The following is an 18433-nucleotide window of genomic DNA, read 5'->3' on the forward strand; positions in this document are numbered from 1 at the left end:
GCCCCGGCCAAACTCCTCAAACGACTGCAATGTATACAAAACGCCGCCGCACGCCTGATCCTCGATGCCCACCGCCACAGCCACATCACCCCCCTTCTGAGAGACCTACACTGGCTCCCCGTCAACTAAAGGATAACCTTCAAGCTCCTCACCCACGCACACAAGGCGCTCCACAACACTGGTCCAGCCTACCTCAACAGACGACTCACCTTCTACACCCCGTCCCGCCAACTCCGCTCAGCCGACCTCGCCCTCGCCACCGTCCCCTGCATCCGAAGAGCGACTACCGAAGGCAGATCCTTCTCCCACACCGCCGCCAAGACCTGGAACACCCTTCCCTTGCTCCTATGACAGACCGAAGACCTGCTGACTATCAGGAAGCTGCTCAAAACCTGGCTATTTGAGCAGTAGCAGCACCCTCCCCCCCCCCCAGCGCCTTGAGAACCTCACGGGTGGTAGTGCGCTCTACAAATACACTGATTGATTGATTGATTAAAACTTATCCCAACATGAATGACCTTGCCCGGGATACAAACATGTGAGTTGGAAAATTAAGCCCATGCCACTAAATGGCTCAATCAAATTGAAGCTGATGAATTTTATGGCATTGTTTTTAGGCCAACCTACTGTTTCCTCATAGTAGGCTCTGGCTGTTCACTGTTGTTCTGTTCCTCTTCGGGAAGAAGCTTCACCTAGCATGTAGACCCACTGATAACATGCCAAATATGGCTTCGTTAGCGGTGGGCAAACCTGCAAACTCAGAGAGCTGAGCCAGAGCCCTAGAAGCTGGAGCACGAGTCAAAACATCGCATTATTTAATATGTAAATCATGAAGAATGTGAAGAAGGGCTCATAAAATTCACATAAGGCTATTTCTTGAACATTTGGAAGTGTTTCATTTTAATACATTTGGTTAGATCACAGGTGCGACATTCATTCAAAGCAATAGTTTCTAAAAATGAACTTTCAAGAAAACCTTTGTACTGGAGTGGAGTTATCACAAGTCATTCAACAAAAAAATAGGTTTTCATGTGCATAGCATACACGCCCAATCATTTAATATGTGAAGCAACATTATTGTCTACTAGTCCAATTATGTTTTGTATATCACATCGCCCGAATGAATCTCTTCGCAGTGCTCTCAATTTGGTCATCCAAAGAAAATGAGGCACTGTAAAGAGATTTGTCTAAGATGTGCATGAGGAAAGTGCAAGTTATAGTTAGTTTGATTGAAATACTTTATTTCGGTGGTGTGCCCTAAAAGCATGCATAAAAAAATACATTATACAAAACAATACATTAATGAATATACAATTACATATTACTAACATAAAAACAGTAAAAATGAAATTCTCATAAAAGACAACAAAGACTAATCGATCTCTAGTCTTCTAAGGTGCTCCATTTCTTATGTACCCTATATTGCTTGTCACAATATATTACTATGGCCATCTCTGTGAGGGTTTTGTTAGCTCCACATAATCAGCTTATATATACTTAAAACCTTTTCAGCAATTAAAAACACCAGTTTAAAACATTTATGCCCCTCCTACACTACCACCAATGCTCATTCAGAGCATGGCTTCTATGTTAGTTATAAAACTAGCCCACTATCGATCCTAGTAAAGTGGCAGTGCAACAATGAGCCCATCAAGGTCCTTAAACTTCATGTGTAATACCTCCCCCAGCCCCCTCGCATGGCCCCTCCCGAGCCAGAGCCCTATCTCTTCTGATCCACACACCTGGGAGAAAACGGTTCATAGGATAGACTAAAGTCTTGTCTGTACTTGTCTTAAACAGGCGCATCGCCCTCGATAATCCCCAATCCCCAGGGATAAGCAAACTGGCCTAAGCCACTGCCGCATTGAGGCTCGATGCACAGGGCAGACAATAACAATATGATTGACCGTTTCAGGCTTAGATTTACACAGGGGGTATAAGACAGATGGCCCATCTCCTCGCCATGAACCACAGAAAGCGTTTAAGGGCTAGCAGCCGTATCTAAATCGCAGATGCAAACTTTTTGCTCTAGGTGGCAGAACATAGTCCAGGAAATCTTCAAATTTGGGCACAACTTTAAATTCCAGATATGTTCCTGTGAGATGACCCAGATTAGCTCTATACTGTTGGCGCTCCCTAATATACTGCCAATAAGCCACCCTAACTACCTGTTTACCTTCACGGCGGATTTGGTCTGGCTGTTCCCAAAGTGCCTCAAGCCTCAACTTTTTAAACCATGCGAAGACAAAGTCCAGCCAAGGGACTTTCGAGCTAGGTCCAGCCTTACCAAGTGTCTTAGACATGCACTATACGTGGCCAACTCGGGGGTAGACCAAACCCGTACCCAATAGAGTAGGGGTTTTAGCTGTATTTGATCAATTATTCTGATTAATACCCATATCATATCCCAAGGGTATAAGCGGGGTACTAGGTGGTACGGCCACTAGCTCCTTAATAAAATTGTTTTCAGCTATCTCTAGACTATGTGAGTTAGCATACCCCCATATTTCTGCTCCATGGGTTGCTGTATTGAGGACCTTAGCTCGATAAGCCTCAAGAGCTGGTGAGATAGAGTGAGTGCTTGTGGCTCTGAAGAATCGAAGAATGGCGTTAGATCTATGAGCTAGTGTTACTGAACTTTTTACTACTCGAGGGTCCCATTTTAATTTTGGGGACAAGGTGATACCTAGATAATCAAATTCTGACACCCGTTCAAGGTTGGACTCACCCACTTTTATGCTCCTTGTTCTGTCTGTAGAATTTTCAGAGACCATAAACTTGGTCTTAGAGTAGTTTATCTCCATCCCCCTTTCTCTACAAAAGGACCTGAATTTTAACACCAGGTTTTGCAGTCCCATTGGAGACTTGGAAATTAGCAGAGTTGTCTGCAAACATAAGGATGGAGATTTTCCCATCACAAATGGTGGGAGAATCATTTATACACTGTCCAAGATATTTGGTGATGTCATTCATATATAGAGAAAAAGCGTAGGGGCCAGCTTGTTGAACCCCCAGGCCTATCGGAATTCTAGATGTCACTTCTCCTTGCCCACCCCTGCGGACCTGGGCATAGTTTCCACAATGTAGTCTAATCAAGATGCCCACTAGACTACTAGGGACTCCCATCTTCCTTAGAACTTGCCACAGCTTATCAGGTGGGATTAAGTCAAAAGCAGCTTGCAGATCAACAAAGATGACATATACCCTCTGACGTTGGAGAAGGACCTATTTCCAGTACAATACTGAAACCTAAATACCTGTTCGATGGTACTTGGCTTGGACCGAAATCCTGCCTGCAAGGGTGAGTTATCTCTACGCTAGCCGCCAAGCTCAACAGTTTGTCAAGAACCTGCCTAGCAAATATTTTTTTGAGATTATCCAGCAGGCTAATAGGGCGATAGTTCGCAGGGCAGTTCACGTTTCCTTTTTAAAACATAGGAATAAGTTTGGCCTCTTTCCAGGTATCCGGGATTATGCCCCCGCTTACTACTTCATTAGAAAGAAGATTTATATCTCCTGCCCACACTCGTGGTTTGGACTTGTATAGGTCTCTGGGAATTCCATCCAAGCCTCTAGCTTTAAGAGGTTTCAGACTATCGATGGCTGCCAGCATGTCTTTAATTGAAAAAAAAGAATTAGAGGGCTATCTGCCTCACCTGCCTGACCCAAAGCTACACCAGGGTTCTCCACCCCTAATGCTATGTTAAGGTCTAATAAGGGGCTCCCTGTATGTTGATGTGGGGTACCACCAGAGACCTCCCCCTCATCATTTACACTCACCGAATATAAAGCACCAAAGTGTTCTTCCCACTTATCTGGTGCAATGTTACAGTGCCTCAAAGTACCCAATTCACCAGTTCCATGTGATATAATGGCCCAGAAGGCAAGATTATCTCTTAGCTTCAATGCCTTAAGTTGCTTTTACCAGCTTTCATCATCTCTTTCTTTCCTTGCCACCATTTGAGCCTTTTTATACATTGCTCATGCGTACTTATTCTCGGTATTCACTAGAGAAAATCAATTTAGGTTTATCAAACAGTAGACCATGGGTTTGTAAAAAAAAGATTGGGGTCTATATGCAGATCTTCAAATTTGTCTAAAACTGCACGAACCACTGATAGATCTCAGCATGCACCTCCCGATCAGCCAGGATTCTAAGCCACGTTACTCATCGCGATTATTAGAGATACTGGGTTCCGGCAGGTCTGAAAGTCCTGAGATGGGAGACCTAACAAATTTCCCTCCATTGAGCCATACTGCTAGCGGGCGATGGTCACACTCAGTGGTGCTAAGTACCTCCATATCTACCAGATCCGGCCATAATCTCACATCCAAAAAGATATAATCAATCACACTCCTCTTGTGCCTCCTTCTAAAAGTGGATGCTCCCGCTTGATCCGAGTTTGTTCTCCCATTACAGGCACATAGCCCGTGGGCTGCCACCATTGCCACTATCTGCAGGGCCATGTGCGAAAGATGACTTATTGGCCTACCTACCAGCTGTGGGACACCCCATTGCTCATCCTCTTATCAGATTACCATGTTAAGGGCAAGACACGGTTCACATGAGGTATTGAAGTCTCCAGCCACTCTCTGGGTGTCAGGGATTACACCTGGCTCATGGGTCCTGCCACAATCTCCTTCCCTCTTCAAATTGTTTAATCATAGCCCCTGTGATTAGAAGCTGTAATTTAAAGTCAAGGATGCTACATAATTTTTCTTCCATCTGTACAAACATCTCCCCCCTGAGCCTGCCCACATCCCTGCCCCTTCCCATTACCTGCCCCCTCTTTTTTAGAATGGATGGAGCGTTGGGCTGCCCCCTCTTTTTTGGGAGGAATAGAGCGTTGGGCTGCCAACTCGTAACTACCACAACTTAAGCGAGTATTATTCCTTTCGGGATCTGGTTGTGACCTCTTTTCTCTTGTTACCAGCTCATCACCTGTATTATTTGTGGGAACTAAATCCAGGGCTCCAAACTCAAGGGGATCATACTCCTGCCTCTGAGCCTGATCTGGCTTGTCCATGTCCCCCTGAATCCCAACTGCCACAGGATCATCACAGGGCATCACCTCACTACTATCTCCCCTCTCAACCAGCTCTTCATCTTTAGAAGCTCCTATTAATGAGGCCCCCAGCACCCCAGGGGTGGGGAACGTAGGGAGGATACAGAAAGCCGACGCTCTGCCAGATCAATTTCCTTATCAATTATCCCCACAGTCCTTACTATAGATTTGTCCATACTCGACTTGCAGGGACCTACTTGACCTATAGAGTTCGTAGGCCCGGGGGCGGCCTTGCTAGTTGTCTTACGACAAGATGTCTTAGCTCTAGGTATGCTGCAAGATTAAAGTAAAGGGCCCGAGCAAGCACCAACCAGAGGCTCAAGCACTTATCTCCTAGCAAACTTCCCACTGCTCATGAGAATGCAAATAAACGAATAAGTGAGCCCAGCCCCTTCTGTGGCCCCGGACTGCGGGAAGTGGATATCATTCAGTGCACCTCCGGTCGCCACAGGAGGCGGTATGCAGCTTTCACCGCCACCTGGACTGCTGTGGGATATAGTGCGGACCCCCCGTCGATTTGTCAAGTTCTTAATGATGGATGTTAAAGGGGTGGCCCAGCCCAGCCTCCTTCTGGCTCCGACAGGTATGGACAGGCCAGCGCTGCTGGTGAGGTGATTAGGGGCAGCTGGTGCAGTGGGATGGCCGCCTCCTGGGCCCTAGAGCAGTCTGGGATTTGTAGTCCCCCTTCCAATGTTCAGCACGTCTTACGCTGCGTTGTCCCCCTGGTGTTTTATAGCACTGCTGGTGAGGTGATTAGGGGCAGCTGGTGCAGTGAAATGGCCACCTACTGGGGCCTAGAGCAGTCTGGGACTCGTAGCCCCCCTTCCAATGTTCAGCATGTAGTTAGTTCATGAAACTATAGCTGGTGTATTTCAGTGTTTTTTAGGTGCGTTAAAATAGCTCACGTTTTATTACTATACTATCGCTTTAACCATTGTTTAACCATTGTTTTTCAGTGTGTGTGTGTATGTATATATATATATATATATATATATATATATATATATATATATATATATGTGTACATAAATATATATTATTGCATTCGGTTACTGTTAGAAATTGGGTCTTTGGTTGACAGTCAGGTTACCCCCTGTCCGAGCAAGGACCCTCAGTCTAGTCAGGGTAAAAGAGAATCGCCCTCAGCTAACCCCTGCTTACCCCCTTGGTAGCTTGGCAGAGCAGTAGGCTTAACTTCAGAGTGCTAGGTGTAAAGTAGTTGTACCAACACACACAGTAACTTATTGAAAACACTACAAAATGACACAACACAGGTTTAGAAAAATAGAGAATATTTATCTAAACAAATCAAGATGAAAACAACAAAAATCCATAATACACAAGTCAAGTTATCAATTAAAAAGCAATAAGAGTCTTCATGTAGTTTTAAACACACACTAACACTGTTAGCGTGAAAATGTAGCTTGGGTGTGTCAAAAATAACCCTGCACGGACGAGTGTGTGTCCAAAAGGGCTTGCGATGCGTCGATTTCACTCACAAGCGAGACCTTGCGTCATTTCTCCTTTCGTCGGGTCGGGTGTGTTTCGGCTCTCTGCAGGAGAGCGATGCGTCGATCCCGTCAGCACGTTCGGGCATGCCTTGCGTAGTTTTTACACACCCAGCGGTGCTTGCTTTTGAAATCCAGCTGCACGATGATCCGAAAATCACGCAGCGTATGTTGCGATCTCAACAGCCTCTGTCAGTGATGCTGCGCGTCGTTTCTCCAGCTCCGTGAGCCGATTCTTCGGTTGCATTGCAGGCGAGTGTCGATTTTCAGCCGTGAAGCCGGCAGCGCATCGATTTTTCAGCCACAGATCAGAGTTGTTTCGATCTTTTCCCCTCTTACTCTGGCAGAAGCAGCAACTGCAGGATAGCTCCACAAAGCACAGTCACAGGCAGGGCAGCTCTTCTTCCTCAGCTATTCAGCTCTTCTCCAGGCAGATGCTCCTCTTGGTTTCCAGAAGTGTTCTAAAGTCTGTGGTTTTGGGTGCCCTTCTTCTACCCAATTTCTCCTTTGAAGTAGGCCTACTTCAAAGCAAAGTCTCTCTTGAATGTGAAATCCTGCCTTACCCAGGCCAGGCCCCAGACACTCACCAGGGGGTTGGAGACTGCACTGTGTGAGGGCAGGCACAGCCCTTTCAGGTGTGAGTGACCACTCCTCCTCTCCCTCCTAGTTTAGATGGCTCATCAGGAAATGCAACCAGCCCAATTGTCAAATGGACCCAGACAGGGAATCCACAAACAGGCAGAGTCACAGAAATGGTATTAGCAAGAAAATGCTCACTTTCTAAAAGTGGCCTTTTTAAATACACAATCTTAAAATCAACTTTACTAAAAGATGTATTTTTAAATTGTGAGCTCAAAGACCCAAAACTCCACATGTCCATCCGCTCCCAAAGGGAATCTACACTTTAATTTGATCTAATGGTAGCCCCCATGTTAACCTATGAGAGGGACAGGCCTTGCAACAGTGAAAAATGAATTTAGCAATATTTCACTGTCAGGACATATAAAACACATTACTATATGCCCCACCCTAACCATACACTGCACCCTGCCCTTGGGGCTACCTAGGGCCTACCTCAGGGGTGCCTTTCATGTGAGAAAAGGAAAGGCTTAGGCCTGGCAAGTGGGTACACTTGCCACGTCAAATTTACAGTTTAAAACTGCACACACAGACACTGCAGTGGCAGGTCTGAGACATGATTACAGAGCTACTTAGGTGGGTGGCTGCAGGCCCACTTGTAGCATTTGATTTACAGGCCCTGCACCTATAGTGCACTTTACTAGGGACTTACTAGTAAATCAGATATGCCAATCATGGATAAACCAATCACCCATACAATTTACACAGAGAGCATATGTGCTTTAGCACTGGTTAGCAGTGGTAAAGTGCTCAGAGTTCAAAAGCCAACTGAAACAGGTCAGAAAAAAATAAAAGGCAGGAGGCAAAAAGATTGGGGATGACCCTGCATAAACTCAAAAGTCTAACAGTTACTGTCACTGCCTTCCTTTGACTGATAAACAGACTCATTTAAACACCTCAATGATGGTAAATTGAACGCAATTTGTCTTGTCCTAGTAGAGCAGTTGAGCCTTTTAAAATATGTAGTTGTTTCATAAGTATACTGTCAATTTCTTCTGTAACTGAGTTTTGATCCATCTTTGATTAGTTTTTATGCTTTATGTCAAGGTCATTTTTGTCATTTCAGAATACTGTGGACAGAATGAGGGGTGGCTGGTGAGAATGGAGAAGTGCTCAGCACAGCAGTCTGAGAGTGAGCTGGGTAGCAGAGGTGGAGGAGCGTTGTATTGCATCAGAGAATGAATATCTGGTTTAAATTTCAACCTTTGCATATTCCACACTTATTTAGGGAACAAAGCAGAATGTTCTTATTCCACCTTTCTTCTATTCTATAGGGAACTCTTTAGTCTATTCCAGCACTCTGTTTTTTTTTGCGACACTTTAGCTGTTCTCTATTTGAAAAGATGATGCTTGTATTGATGAAAGAAAGTGATCTTTAATAGCAGAAGAGGATACTACAGTTTCTGCTCACAAGTCCTAGAATTTCTTCATACTAAGTTCAACCAACATACTTACAAGAAGCATCATTTTTGTTTGAAATCTTTTTATTAGTTTGCAAAGATATAATAACCATTGCATCCATAAAGATTTTGAGGCCAGTTTGGTTCTAGTCCAGTATCAGAAACGCTCATCCATTTGTCCCTACTGGCCTTGTGTATTCATGTGTGTATGAAGGAGGGTAGTTGGATATAACATAGGAGGGCAAACTATGGAGAGAAATGTGGGAGATAAGGGTCATCCCAGTATCATTAGGGGGCTAAGAGTTCCGAGTGGTCTTGAGAAAGAAGCATGATTACCTCCCTACAGGTGCAATCATCGATAGTGGTGGCTCTTGTGAGGTGGAGTCGATTTGGGGTAGTTGCTTGCAGGTTAATGTTGAGTTGTTACATTGGATGTGGTGATCCTCATCAACCTGTGTCTGCGCCCATTGGGGAGCTTCCACTATCTCACTTTCATCTATGCGTAGTCTTCAACCAAATCAAAGAGCAGTAGCACTTGCAGTCGTTGAGGTGCAAAGTAGCAAAATTCCAGTCTCAATATATAGTCTACTAACGGTTGCCAGGATGCTTCATTTTTAACTTCTCTTCTTTGAAACAATTTTAAATGTGCCCAAAAAAATCTTATTACACTCCACACATCATACAAGACAGGTCATGTCAGCCATCACGTCAGGAAGCAGGGTCTGTGTCAAAAAATGACATCTAATTAAATGATGCCAGGACCTTCATGAACCAATACATATTGGGAATTTACTAAATTTGGCACCATCAGGTAGGTGGGTACATTATTTTTCTAGATTTAAGTCTTCCTTTCCTGGAACATCAAGCCTGCTACAGTACATATAACCATGTGTGTAACAAGATAAGGATGATCGACCAATGGCATTAAACAGAGGTGAGGGTAGGGGCATAGTTATTAGTGGTGCAGCAGGTGCGGTGTCCACCAGAACCCAGAGGCCTGGTGGATCTGTTGAACCCTGATAATTTCAGTTTTCTATGGCACAACAAGTACTCAGGAGGTCCAAATTCCTTAGTTGCACTTGAGTCCTTTGCATCCTTGTATGCTACCAAAAGGGGAGAAGGAGGGTTTGATGGGACTGGGTCTATTCTCCTCAGAGCTTCGGTAATTGTACAAAAAGGCCCAGACTGAAAGAACTTCCACAGGGAGAACAAAAGTTTTTTTTGTATGAAAAACCCTCACCCACCAGGGTTATCCCTTGGTGGCATGCTTCATCATTGGGTTTTCTCCTGTTTTGCTTCAGGAAGAGGCGTGCTGCGACCAACGGAATACGTGGGAGCACTGTTGGTTTCAACAATGTGAATGCTAAAAGGGATATGAGTGGTGGGGTCTTGGTGAGTTAAAAATACCACCCTCTGGATGATATTACTAATTTAATACATCTCACAGGGGTGGTATGGTTAAAAAGGGGTGTTGGGAGGGGGGTTATGCTATGTACCTTACCTCCTAAATGGTTAACATGTTTCGAAGTCTACCCCTAGGCTCCTCATCAGGACCAAGGTGAACTCCCTAGTGTCATTCCTTGTACACCTACCACTAATGAAAGCACTATTACTACATGCTCTGTGGTGTTGTTAATATATACAACTAAATTAAATTAAATAATACCCATAGGTATCGATGTTCTGCTGGACAAACCTGTGGAAGGAAGAAAGAATAAAAGAGTAAAAGTTGCTAATTGCATCTCTCAGGGGTGTGGTGCTATTGCCACCATTACCCTGCCCAATGGCACTTGTAATCCACATAGGAAAACAAAAACGAGACATACTACATGTAGAAACACTACAACACATTTTAACACCTCGAACAAAACACACGCGGTGCATAGGTGACCTACTTTTAGTGTCTACGCTATTCGCCTCTTAGATTCTCCGGGAGGGGGCTGTGCTTGTAGTCACACACTGAAAAATATACGAGGCAAAGTTAGACTCACCGAGCACTTTGCCACCACTGCAGGTGGTCAGAGGCATTGTGCGCACTTACTTTATCAAAGGTCCACTCCCACTTACAGCCTAATTCTCACCTCACCGGGGTCCGAAAACACTGCGGTCCCAGTTGGGAAAAATGTATCTCTTATTGGAGTCGGAATTACTAGAGCCTGAGTCGGATGAGTCTGGGTCAGTGTTATACCCTGGGTTTCTTCACGAAGATACATAGTCTTCTCTAATGTAGGGGTACACCTTCTCATGGGAGAATTTACTGACATCTTTCTTGAGTTTCTGATACTTGGTCTGTTGTAAATACATGTCATAATCATTGATGTTTGGCACTCTGGGACCATCTGAGTAGCCGGTGCCAGCAGGTGACGTCAGAGCTCCCCCCTGATAGGTGCTTACTAATCCCCCTTTCAGGGCTATTTAGTGTCTCTCTCTTGGGTGTTTTTTTTTAGATTCGGATTGCAAGACTCCAGCAGGAATCCCCTGCATCCTTTACTTCACCTTCTTATCAAAGAAACTGGATCTGAACCCTCCAGGAACTCTACAACTGCAAAAAAGAAGCAAAGATGACTTCTGCAACATTGTATCTTCAGCTCCTACCAGCAACTGCAACTGTTTCCCAGTCATGCATCCTCAGAGGACAGCCTGTCTTCAGCCTGCACCAGAAGAACGAAGGAATCTCCCTTGGAATGAAGGAGTCACTCCCCTGCTTCAGCAGGCACCTTTCTGCAACAATGACCGGTTGTAAGGGCCCCCTCTCCTGACAAGCTGCATGGATCCTGCATCACAAGTGGTGGACTGAAGTGGTCCAGATGGTCCTGACATCCAACTGTCCAACCTTGGTGGAGGTAAGAGCTTGCCTCCCCACGCAAGACAGTACCCCTGTGCACTGCATGTTTTGCAGTTGCCAAGACTTGTTGGCATCCTTCCATGAAGGTATTTGTGCACCGTGCAGCTCCAGCCTCCAGCGCTCTATCCTGCGTTGCACATCTTCCTGCGTGGTTCTCCGGTGGCATGGGTCCCTTTGTTGTAGTCCTCATTTTGCACCTCCTTTGTCCCCGCGCTGTGGGAATCCTATGCATGCTGCCTGGTATTCTGAGGGCTCTCTGAGTTGCTGAGAGCCCCCTCTTACTCTCCCTCCTGGGTAAAGTCCACCAGGTCCCTCCTGGTCCCAGGCATTGCCATTTTCTGCTAACCGTGAGCTTTGCATGTGCCAAGGCTTGTTGGCAGAATCCAGTGACGCAAACCAGTCTGCAATCATCAATTCGCTGTGGGACATCATCTGCACCAACCAGAAGCCCGCATCCATCTTCTTGGGTGCAGTACTGACTGTTGTTCTTCACCGGTGGTGGTTCTTTTGCACCTTCATCCGGGTTAGCAGGGGGTCTTGTTCTCCCTGGACTCTTTGGTGTTTCTTGGACTTGGTACCCTTCTTCCACAGGTTTTCAGGTCCAGCAATCCACTATTGGTGTCTTGCAGGCTCTTCTGGTTCTTTTATTGTCTTCTTTCTCGTGTTCATGTGTGTTCTAGGAAAGTGAAAGTGTTTTACTCCTGCTTTCCTAGGCTCTGGGGTGGGTTCTAATACTTACCTTTGGTGTTTTCTAATACTCCCAGCGCCCCTCTACACATTACACATGCCTACGTGGGAATCTGACATTCGCATTTCACTTTCTTAGTATATGGTTTGTATAACCCTCAAGCCCATTTCTAACTATTGTGATTTTCACTATTTGCACTGTTTTCCAACTGTTTTACAGCTATTTCTGCATACTAGTGAATATAATTTGTGTATCACTTACTTCCTAAGGTAGTATAGTCTCCAAGTATTTTTAGCATTTGTATCACCAAAATAAAGTACCTTTATTTTTGTAACACTGAGTATTTTCTTTCATGTGTGTGAGTATTGTGTCACTACAGTGGTATTGCATAAGCTTTGCATGTCGCCTAGTTAGGCATTGGCTGCTCATTCACACTACCCCTAGGGGGCCTGGCTTCTAGATACTGTCTACATTTCACTAATAAGGGATAACTGGACCTGGTATAAGGTGCAAGCACCTTAGGTACCCACTACAAACCTGGCCAGCCTCCTACAGATGTATTCCACTATTTCTTGGACTCCTGGAAATCACCCATGAGTCAGTTCCTTGGAACCTAGGTAGCACCTGCTGCTGTCAGATGCAAGGAAGGATAAAAACAGCCAAACTCAACACTGCACTCATTTATTTAAAGTAAAATTAGGAAATCTGAAAAGATTAACATGTACACCATATCCCAACTACAAAGACCCCTATCTCTGTATACCGCACAGTCTGTGGAATATGAGGACCCGAACAATAGGAGCAAGAGAAATAACTAACAAGTGAGCCTCAAAACAATAGGTGGAGAAAATACACTGTAAAAAAAGTGCCATGTGCTCTCACAATCAAGAGGACAGTAAACCTTAAGGTGATTGAGGATCTTGAGAGGTAACCCACTGCAGCCACATTCTCCTGTTTGTGTCATCCCACTATCATCCGAACAGCACCACGGAGACATTGCTAATGGGGACAGCCCTTCTTTAAAAAATATCAAGGCATGGCACAGAATAGGGAAGACATGAATCTTGTTTTTCTTGAGATAGATTTACAAGTTTGTCATACATTTCTGTGGTAGATTTGATTATGAGCGGGTATAAGCTGCAAGTCAATATCTGGACACCTCATCCAGTCATTTTTAATTTAGTAAGCATCACTGTAAGCTAACTAGATTTCAATAATGTTGTACGATCTTGAAGTCACTTTCATAAACTTTTGTCCTGAAGCCTGGGAATGCACGTGCACCTGTGATACTGGTAAACAGCTGAAATCAGATACAGGTGGAGTATTAGTCCATGCTTCTGAAGCGCAGTTCACAGATTCTGAGAGTTAGGGATCTGACCTGTACAATAGATCAATACTACAAGGCATGGCCTGGAACCCAGAGAGGTTCTTGAATCTCTAGCCTCAATTTGTGAAGCACAAATCCAGAGAAGAAGCTACAGTTTCTCAAACAGAGAGCAGAGTAATAGTAAAATTGCTGTTCATAGATGCAAGTCCTTGCACACTTTTCTGTGCTGTGGCCCACCACAGGAACACTCTGGAATTCGAGTACATGGACTCAAGCATTGACAAAAACAATTTGTCAAAGTCTATGCTGCTGATCGACACGCCTGTGAATGCCAGAACAGTCTGCAAACTTTCAATCAATCAATCAATCAATCAATCATAATATTTGTAATGCGCACTACGTACCCGTTAGGGTTTCAAGGCGCTGAAGGGAGGGGGGGATACTGCTATTGGTCGAAGAGCCAGGTCTAAAGAAGTCTCCTGAAGGTGAGCAGGTCCTGGGTCTGCCGCAGGGAGGTCGGGAGGGTGTTCCAGGTCTTGGCGGCAAGGTGGGAGAAGGATCTGCCACCGGAGGTCTTGGGCTGGATGCGGGGGACGATAGCGAGGTTGGCGGAGCGGAGTTGGCATGAGGGGGCGTAGAAGTTGAGTTTGTTGTTCAGATAGGCAGGTCCGGTGTTGTGGAGTGCCTTGTGAGCGTGGGTGAGGAGCTTGAAGGTGATCCTCTTGTCTACGGGGAGCCAGTGGAGGTCTTTCAGGTGGTGGGAGATGTGGCAGCAGCGGTGTACGTCGAGGACCAGTCGGGTGGAGGCGTTTTGGATGCGTTGGAGGCGTTGGATGTCTTTTGCTGGGATGCCTGTGTAGAGTGCGTTGCCGTAGTCTAGTCTACTGCTGACGAGGGCCTGGGTCACCGTTCTTCTGGTTTCCGTCGGGATCCATTTGTAGATTCTACGGAGCATGCGGAGGGTGTTGTAGCAGGAGGAGGAAACTGCGTTGACCTGCTTGGACATGGTGAGAGCGGAGTCGAGGATGAAACCCAGGTTGCGTGTGTGGTTGGCTGGCGTTGGCAGGGGTCCCCGCGCGGTGGGCCACCAGGAGTCGTCCCAGGCTGAGGGGGTGCGACTGAGGATGAGGACCTCCGTCTTGTCAGAGTTCAACTTCAGGCGGCTGTTTCTCATCCACTCGGCAATGGATTTCATTCCCTCGTGGAGGTTGGCTTTGGCGGTGTGAGGGTCTTTGGTGAGGGAGAGGATGAGCTGGGTGTCGCCGGCGTAAGAGAGAATGTTGAGGTTGTGCTGACGGGCCAGTTGTGCGAGGGGGGCCATGTAGTTGTTGAACAGCGTCGGGCTTAGTGAGGAGCCTTGGGGTACGCCGCAGATGATGTTGGTGGCTTCGGAGCGGAAGGGTGGGAGTCGGACTCTCTGGGATCTGCCGGAGAGGAATGAGGAGATCCAGTTGAGGGCTTTTTCTTGTATTCCGGCTTTGTGGAGGCGAGTTAGTAGGGTGCGGTGGCAAACCGTGTCGAAGGCTGCGGATAGGTCCAGGAGGATGAGGGCTGATGTTTTGCCATTGTCCATTTGCTGTCTGATGTCATCTGTGGCGGCGAGGAGAGCAGTCTCGGTGCTGTGGTTACGTCTGAAACCGGACTGGGAGGGGTCCAGGATGGAGTTGTCCTCGAGGTGGTGGGTAAGCTGAGCGTTGACGATCTTCTCGGTGACCTTCGCCGGGAAGGGGAGGAGGGAGATCGGACGGAAGTTTTTGAGGTCGTTGGGGTCTGCCTTGGGTTTCTTGAGGAGGGCGTGGATTTCGGCGTGCTTCCAGCTTTCCGGGAATGTAGCGGTTTCGAAGGATAAGTAGATGACCTTTCGAATTTGGGGGGCGATGGTAGAGTCGGCTTTGTTGTAAACGTGGTGGGGGCATGGGTCTGAAGGGGATCCTGAGTGGATGGAGTTAATGATCTTGCAAGTTTCAGTGTTGTCTACGTGGGTCCAGGAGGTCAGGCGGTTGGTGCAGGTGGAGCTGTCGGGGGTGGGGTCTGGCGTGGGCGTGGTGTTGAGGCTGTCGTGGATGTCGGCGATCTTCCAATAGAAGAAGGTGGACAGGGAGTCGCAGAGTTCTTGGGATGGTGGGATGTTATTGACATTGGCGCTGGGGTTGGAGAGCTCTTTCACGATGCAGAAGAGTTCTTTGCTGTCGTGTGCGTTGTTGTTCAGGCGTTCTGTGAAGTGGGATCATTTGGCGAGTCTGATTAACTGGTGGTGCTTGCAGGTGGCCTCCTTGTGGGCTGCAAGGCTGTCGGGTGTGTGTTCGAGGAGCCATTTCTTTTTTAGTTTCTGGCAGGCGCATTTGGAGGTGAGGAGTTCGTCAGTGAACCAGGCGGCTTTTTTCCTTTCTTGGTTGTCGGTGTGCCTCTTGAGTGGTGCGAGGGTGTTGGCGCAGTTGTTGATCCACTAATGTAGGTTGAGGGTGGCGGTGTCTGGGTCGGTGGAGTCGGTGGGCGGGTTCTGGGCGAGGGTGCTGGTCAGCTGGTGTTCGGTGACTTTGCTCCAGCGACAGTGTGGTGGTAGTTGGGTGCGGTGGTGTTCGATGTGCTTCTTGAAAGTGAAGTGGATGCAGTGGTGGTAGGTCCAGTGACGTTCGGTGGTGTGGTTACAGGTGACGTGGTTGCTTGCGGAGAAGATCGGATCAAGCGTGTGGCCGGCGATGTGGGTGGGTGTGTTGACCAGTTGTCTGAGGCCGAGGTTGGAGAGGTTGTTGATCAGCGATGTGGTGTTGGCGTCGTTGTTGTTTTCCAGGTGGAAATTGAGGTTTCCAAGGAGGATGTAGTCCGTAGAGGTGAGCGCGTGGGTGCTCGTGAGGTCGGCGATGGAGTCGCTGAAGGGTGCTCGTGGTCCAGAGGGTCGGTAGATGAGCGTACCCCTGAGAGTGGTGTTGGGGTCAGTGTGGATCCGGATGTGAAAGTGTTCGGCGGTCTTGAGGTAGTCGTCCGTGTGGGTGTGGATTTTGAGGGTGGATTTGTGGGCGATGGCTATTCCTCCTCCGATTCCATTGGGGCGATCCCTCCTGGTGATCTTGTAGCAATCCGGGATGGCTATGGCGATGTCAGGTGATGAGGAGTTGTTCCACCAGGTTTCGGTCAGGAAGACTATGGGGGTTATTCTAACTTTGGAGGAGTGTTAATCCGTCCCAAAAGTGACGGTAAAGTGACGGATATACCACCAGCCGTATTACGAGTTCCATAGGAACAATGCACACAAGTCTAGCAACGCTTACCAGAAGCCCACTAGACACCAGGGATGAGGCGCAGTGGATGCCTGTGGGTGGAGGAGGGCCTCGAACACGCTAGCAGCAGCGTGGGCGGGGGTCAGGGACACGGAATTAGCAGGGTGGTGCTGCGGACGTGGGGTGCGAGCTCTTGACCGAAATTAGGTCAGAGGTCGCTCACCCTCGACGCGCAGCGCCAGCCATTAAGAAGGGAGGGGGGGAGGGAGGAGCAACTGGGAGGCGGGAGTGCACGGCGAATGGGGGTGTGAGGGGGGCAGGCTGCAGGGAGGCAGCGGCAGGGAAAAGAGGCTAGGGGGAGCGCACAAGGGGCAAAAAGCGGAACAAAAGTTTTAAAGGCACGATTTTTAAAAAGCACAAATGGAAGCAAATAAGCACAAAAAAGCAAGGCACAGAATACAGTCACAAATATGGTGAAAACGGCACAATGCACACAAGTCTAGCGACGCTTACCAGAAGCCCACTAGACACCAGGGATGAGGCGCAGGGGATGCCTGCGGGTGGAGGAGGGCCTAGAACACGCTAACAGCAGCGTGGGCGGGGGTCAGGGACACGGACACAGCAGGGTGGTGCTGCGGACGTGGGGTGCGAGCTCTTGACCGAAATTAGGCTTCGGTTTTGGCTCACAGAGCAGAGGAACAAATGATGAAATGCTCAAGAACGGTAGCTATTCTGCATTTTAGTGGTATTGGTACTACACAAACTGGTACGGCATTCAAGTATATACAGTCAAGCATGCATTCACTACATAGTAACGTATACATACAGCGCTCTTAACTGCCAATATTACAAAAACGTATTGGATGAAACGCCTGAATTCATCACAGCCACTGCTAATCGAGTGGGCCGCATTCCAGTCCATCCGTTTTGCCCATTTTGTCAAGGAGTTTTAGGGAATGCTAGAAGAAACTACAGAGAATAAACGGGACGTCCAGAGCCCTGTTTATTTCCAGATGCCGCCTCGCTGTCCTCTTAGCGCAGGGTAAGGTCAGCGGCTGCAGGGCAAGCCAGGTGCATCCACTTAACACTAATCAAGGTCTATAACTGATGGGTATGCTGGTTCCTACTTGTGATAAGAAGTCTGGGTAGCTACCCTAAACGTATCCAATTCCAATGTTGTACTTTTTGCAATAAGTGATCGTTTATAACCGTGCTGTTAAAAACTCACCCTGAGTGTGCCTCATTCCGGCCGCTATAACGTTTTGTACTTTTCGCAATAAGTAACCGTTTATGACAGAGTTATTAAAAACACATCCTAAATTTCCCTCATTACGGCCACTACATTTTTGTACTAATTGCAATGTTATCCTTTCTGACAGTGAAAACGTTACAAAGCGTGAACAAGATTTAGTGTTAAAGGGGTCTTTCATTTCTCATTTTATGTTCACCTTAATGGGATCATGATCTTCATTTGTCACTGCGCTTGCTGTCAAAACATGAAAGCGGAAAGTACTCACCGCGTCCTTTTCGGGGTTGCACACTTTGACCCACAGTATATGGTCCAGAAGCCAGTCTATTGGCTTATCTTTATAGAACATCAAAAAGAACTCTACGATCAAAGGCAAGTCTTTGGATTTGAAAAGCTTTCCTGCGAACATAAACAGAAAAAAAGACAAAATGAACTTCTGAAATGGACTCTAGGGCTCACATCGCACAGTGATTACCATAAGATCAATGCCAGT

At 46.9% G+C, this 18433-nt stretch overlaps 1 protein-coding gene across 1 annotated transcript in view; it reads right to left on the minus strand.

Moving 5' to 3' along the window:
• The window catches only part of MGAT4D (MGAT4 family member D), a 625903-nt gene that overhangs the window by 132457 nt on the left and 475013 nt on the right, over positions 1 to 18433 (minus strand). The window contains exon 9 of the mRNA XM_069242567.1: positions 18209 to 18339. Within this exon, the coding sequence (XP_069098668.1) occupies positions 18209 to 18339 (131 nt within the window). The remainder of the gene's footprint in view (positions 1 to 18208; positions 18340 to 18433) is intronic.

Source organism: Pleurodeles waltl, chromosome 1_2, assembly GCF_031143425.1.
Source record: "Pleurodeles waltl isolate 20211129_DDA chromosome 1_2, aPleWal1.hap1.20221129, whole genome shotgun sequence".
In the NCBI taxonomy this organism is placed as follows: Eukaryota; Metazoa; Chordata; class Amphibia; order Caudata; family Salamandridae; genus Pleurodeles; species Pleurodeles waltl.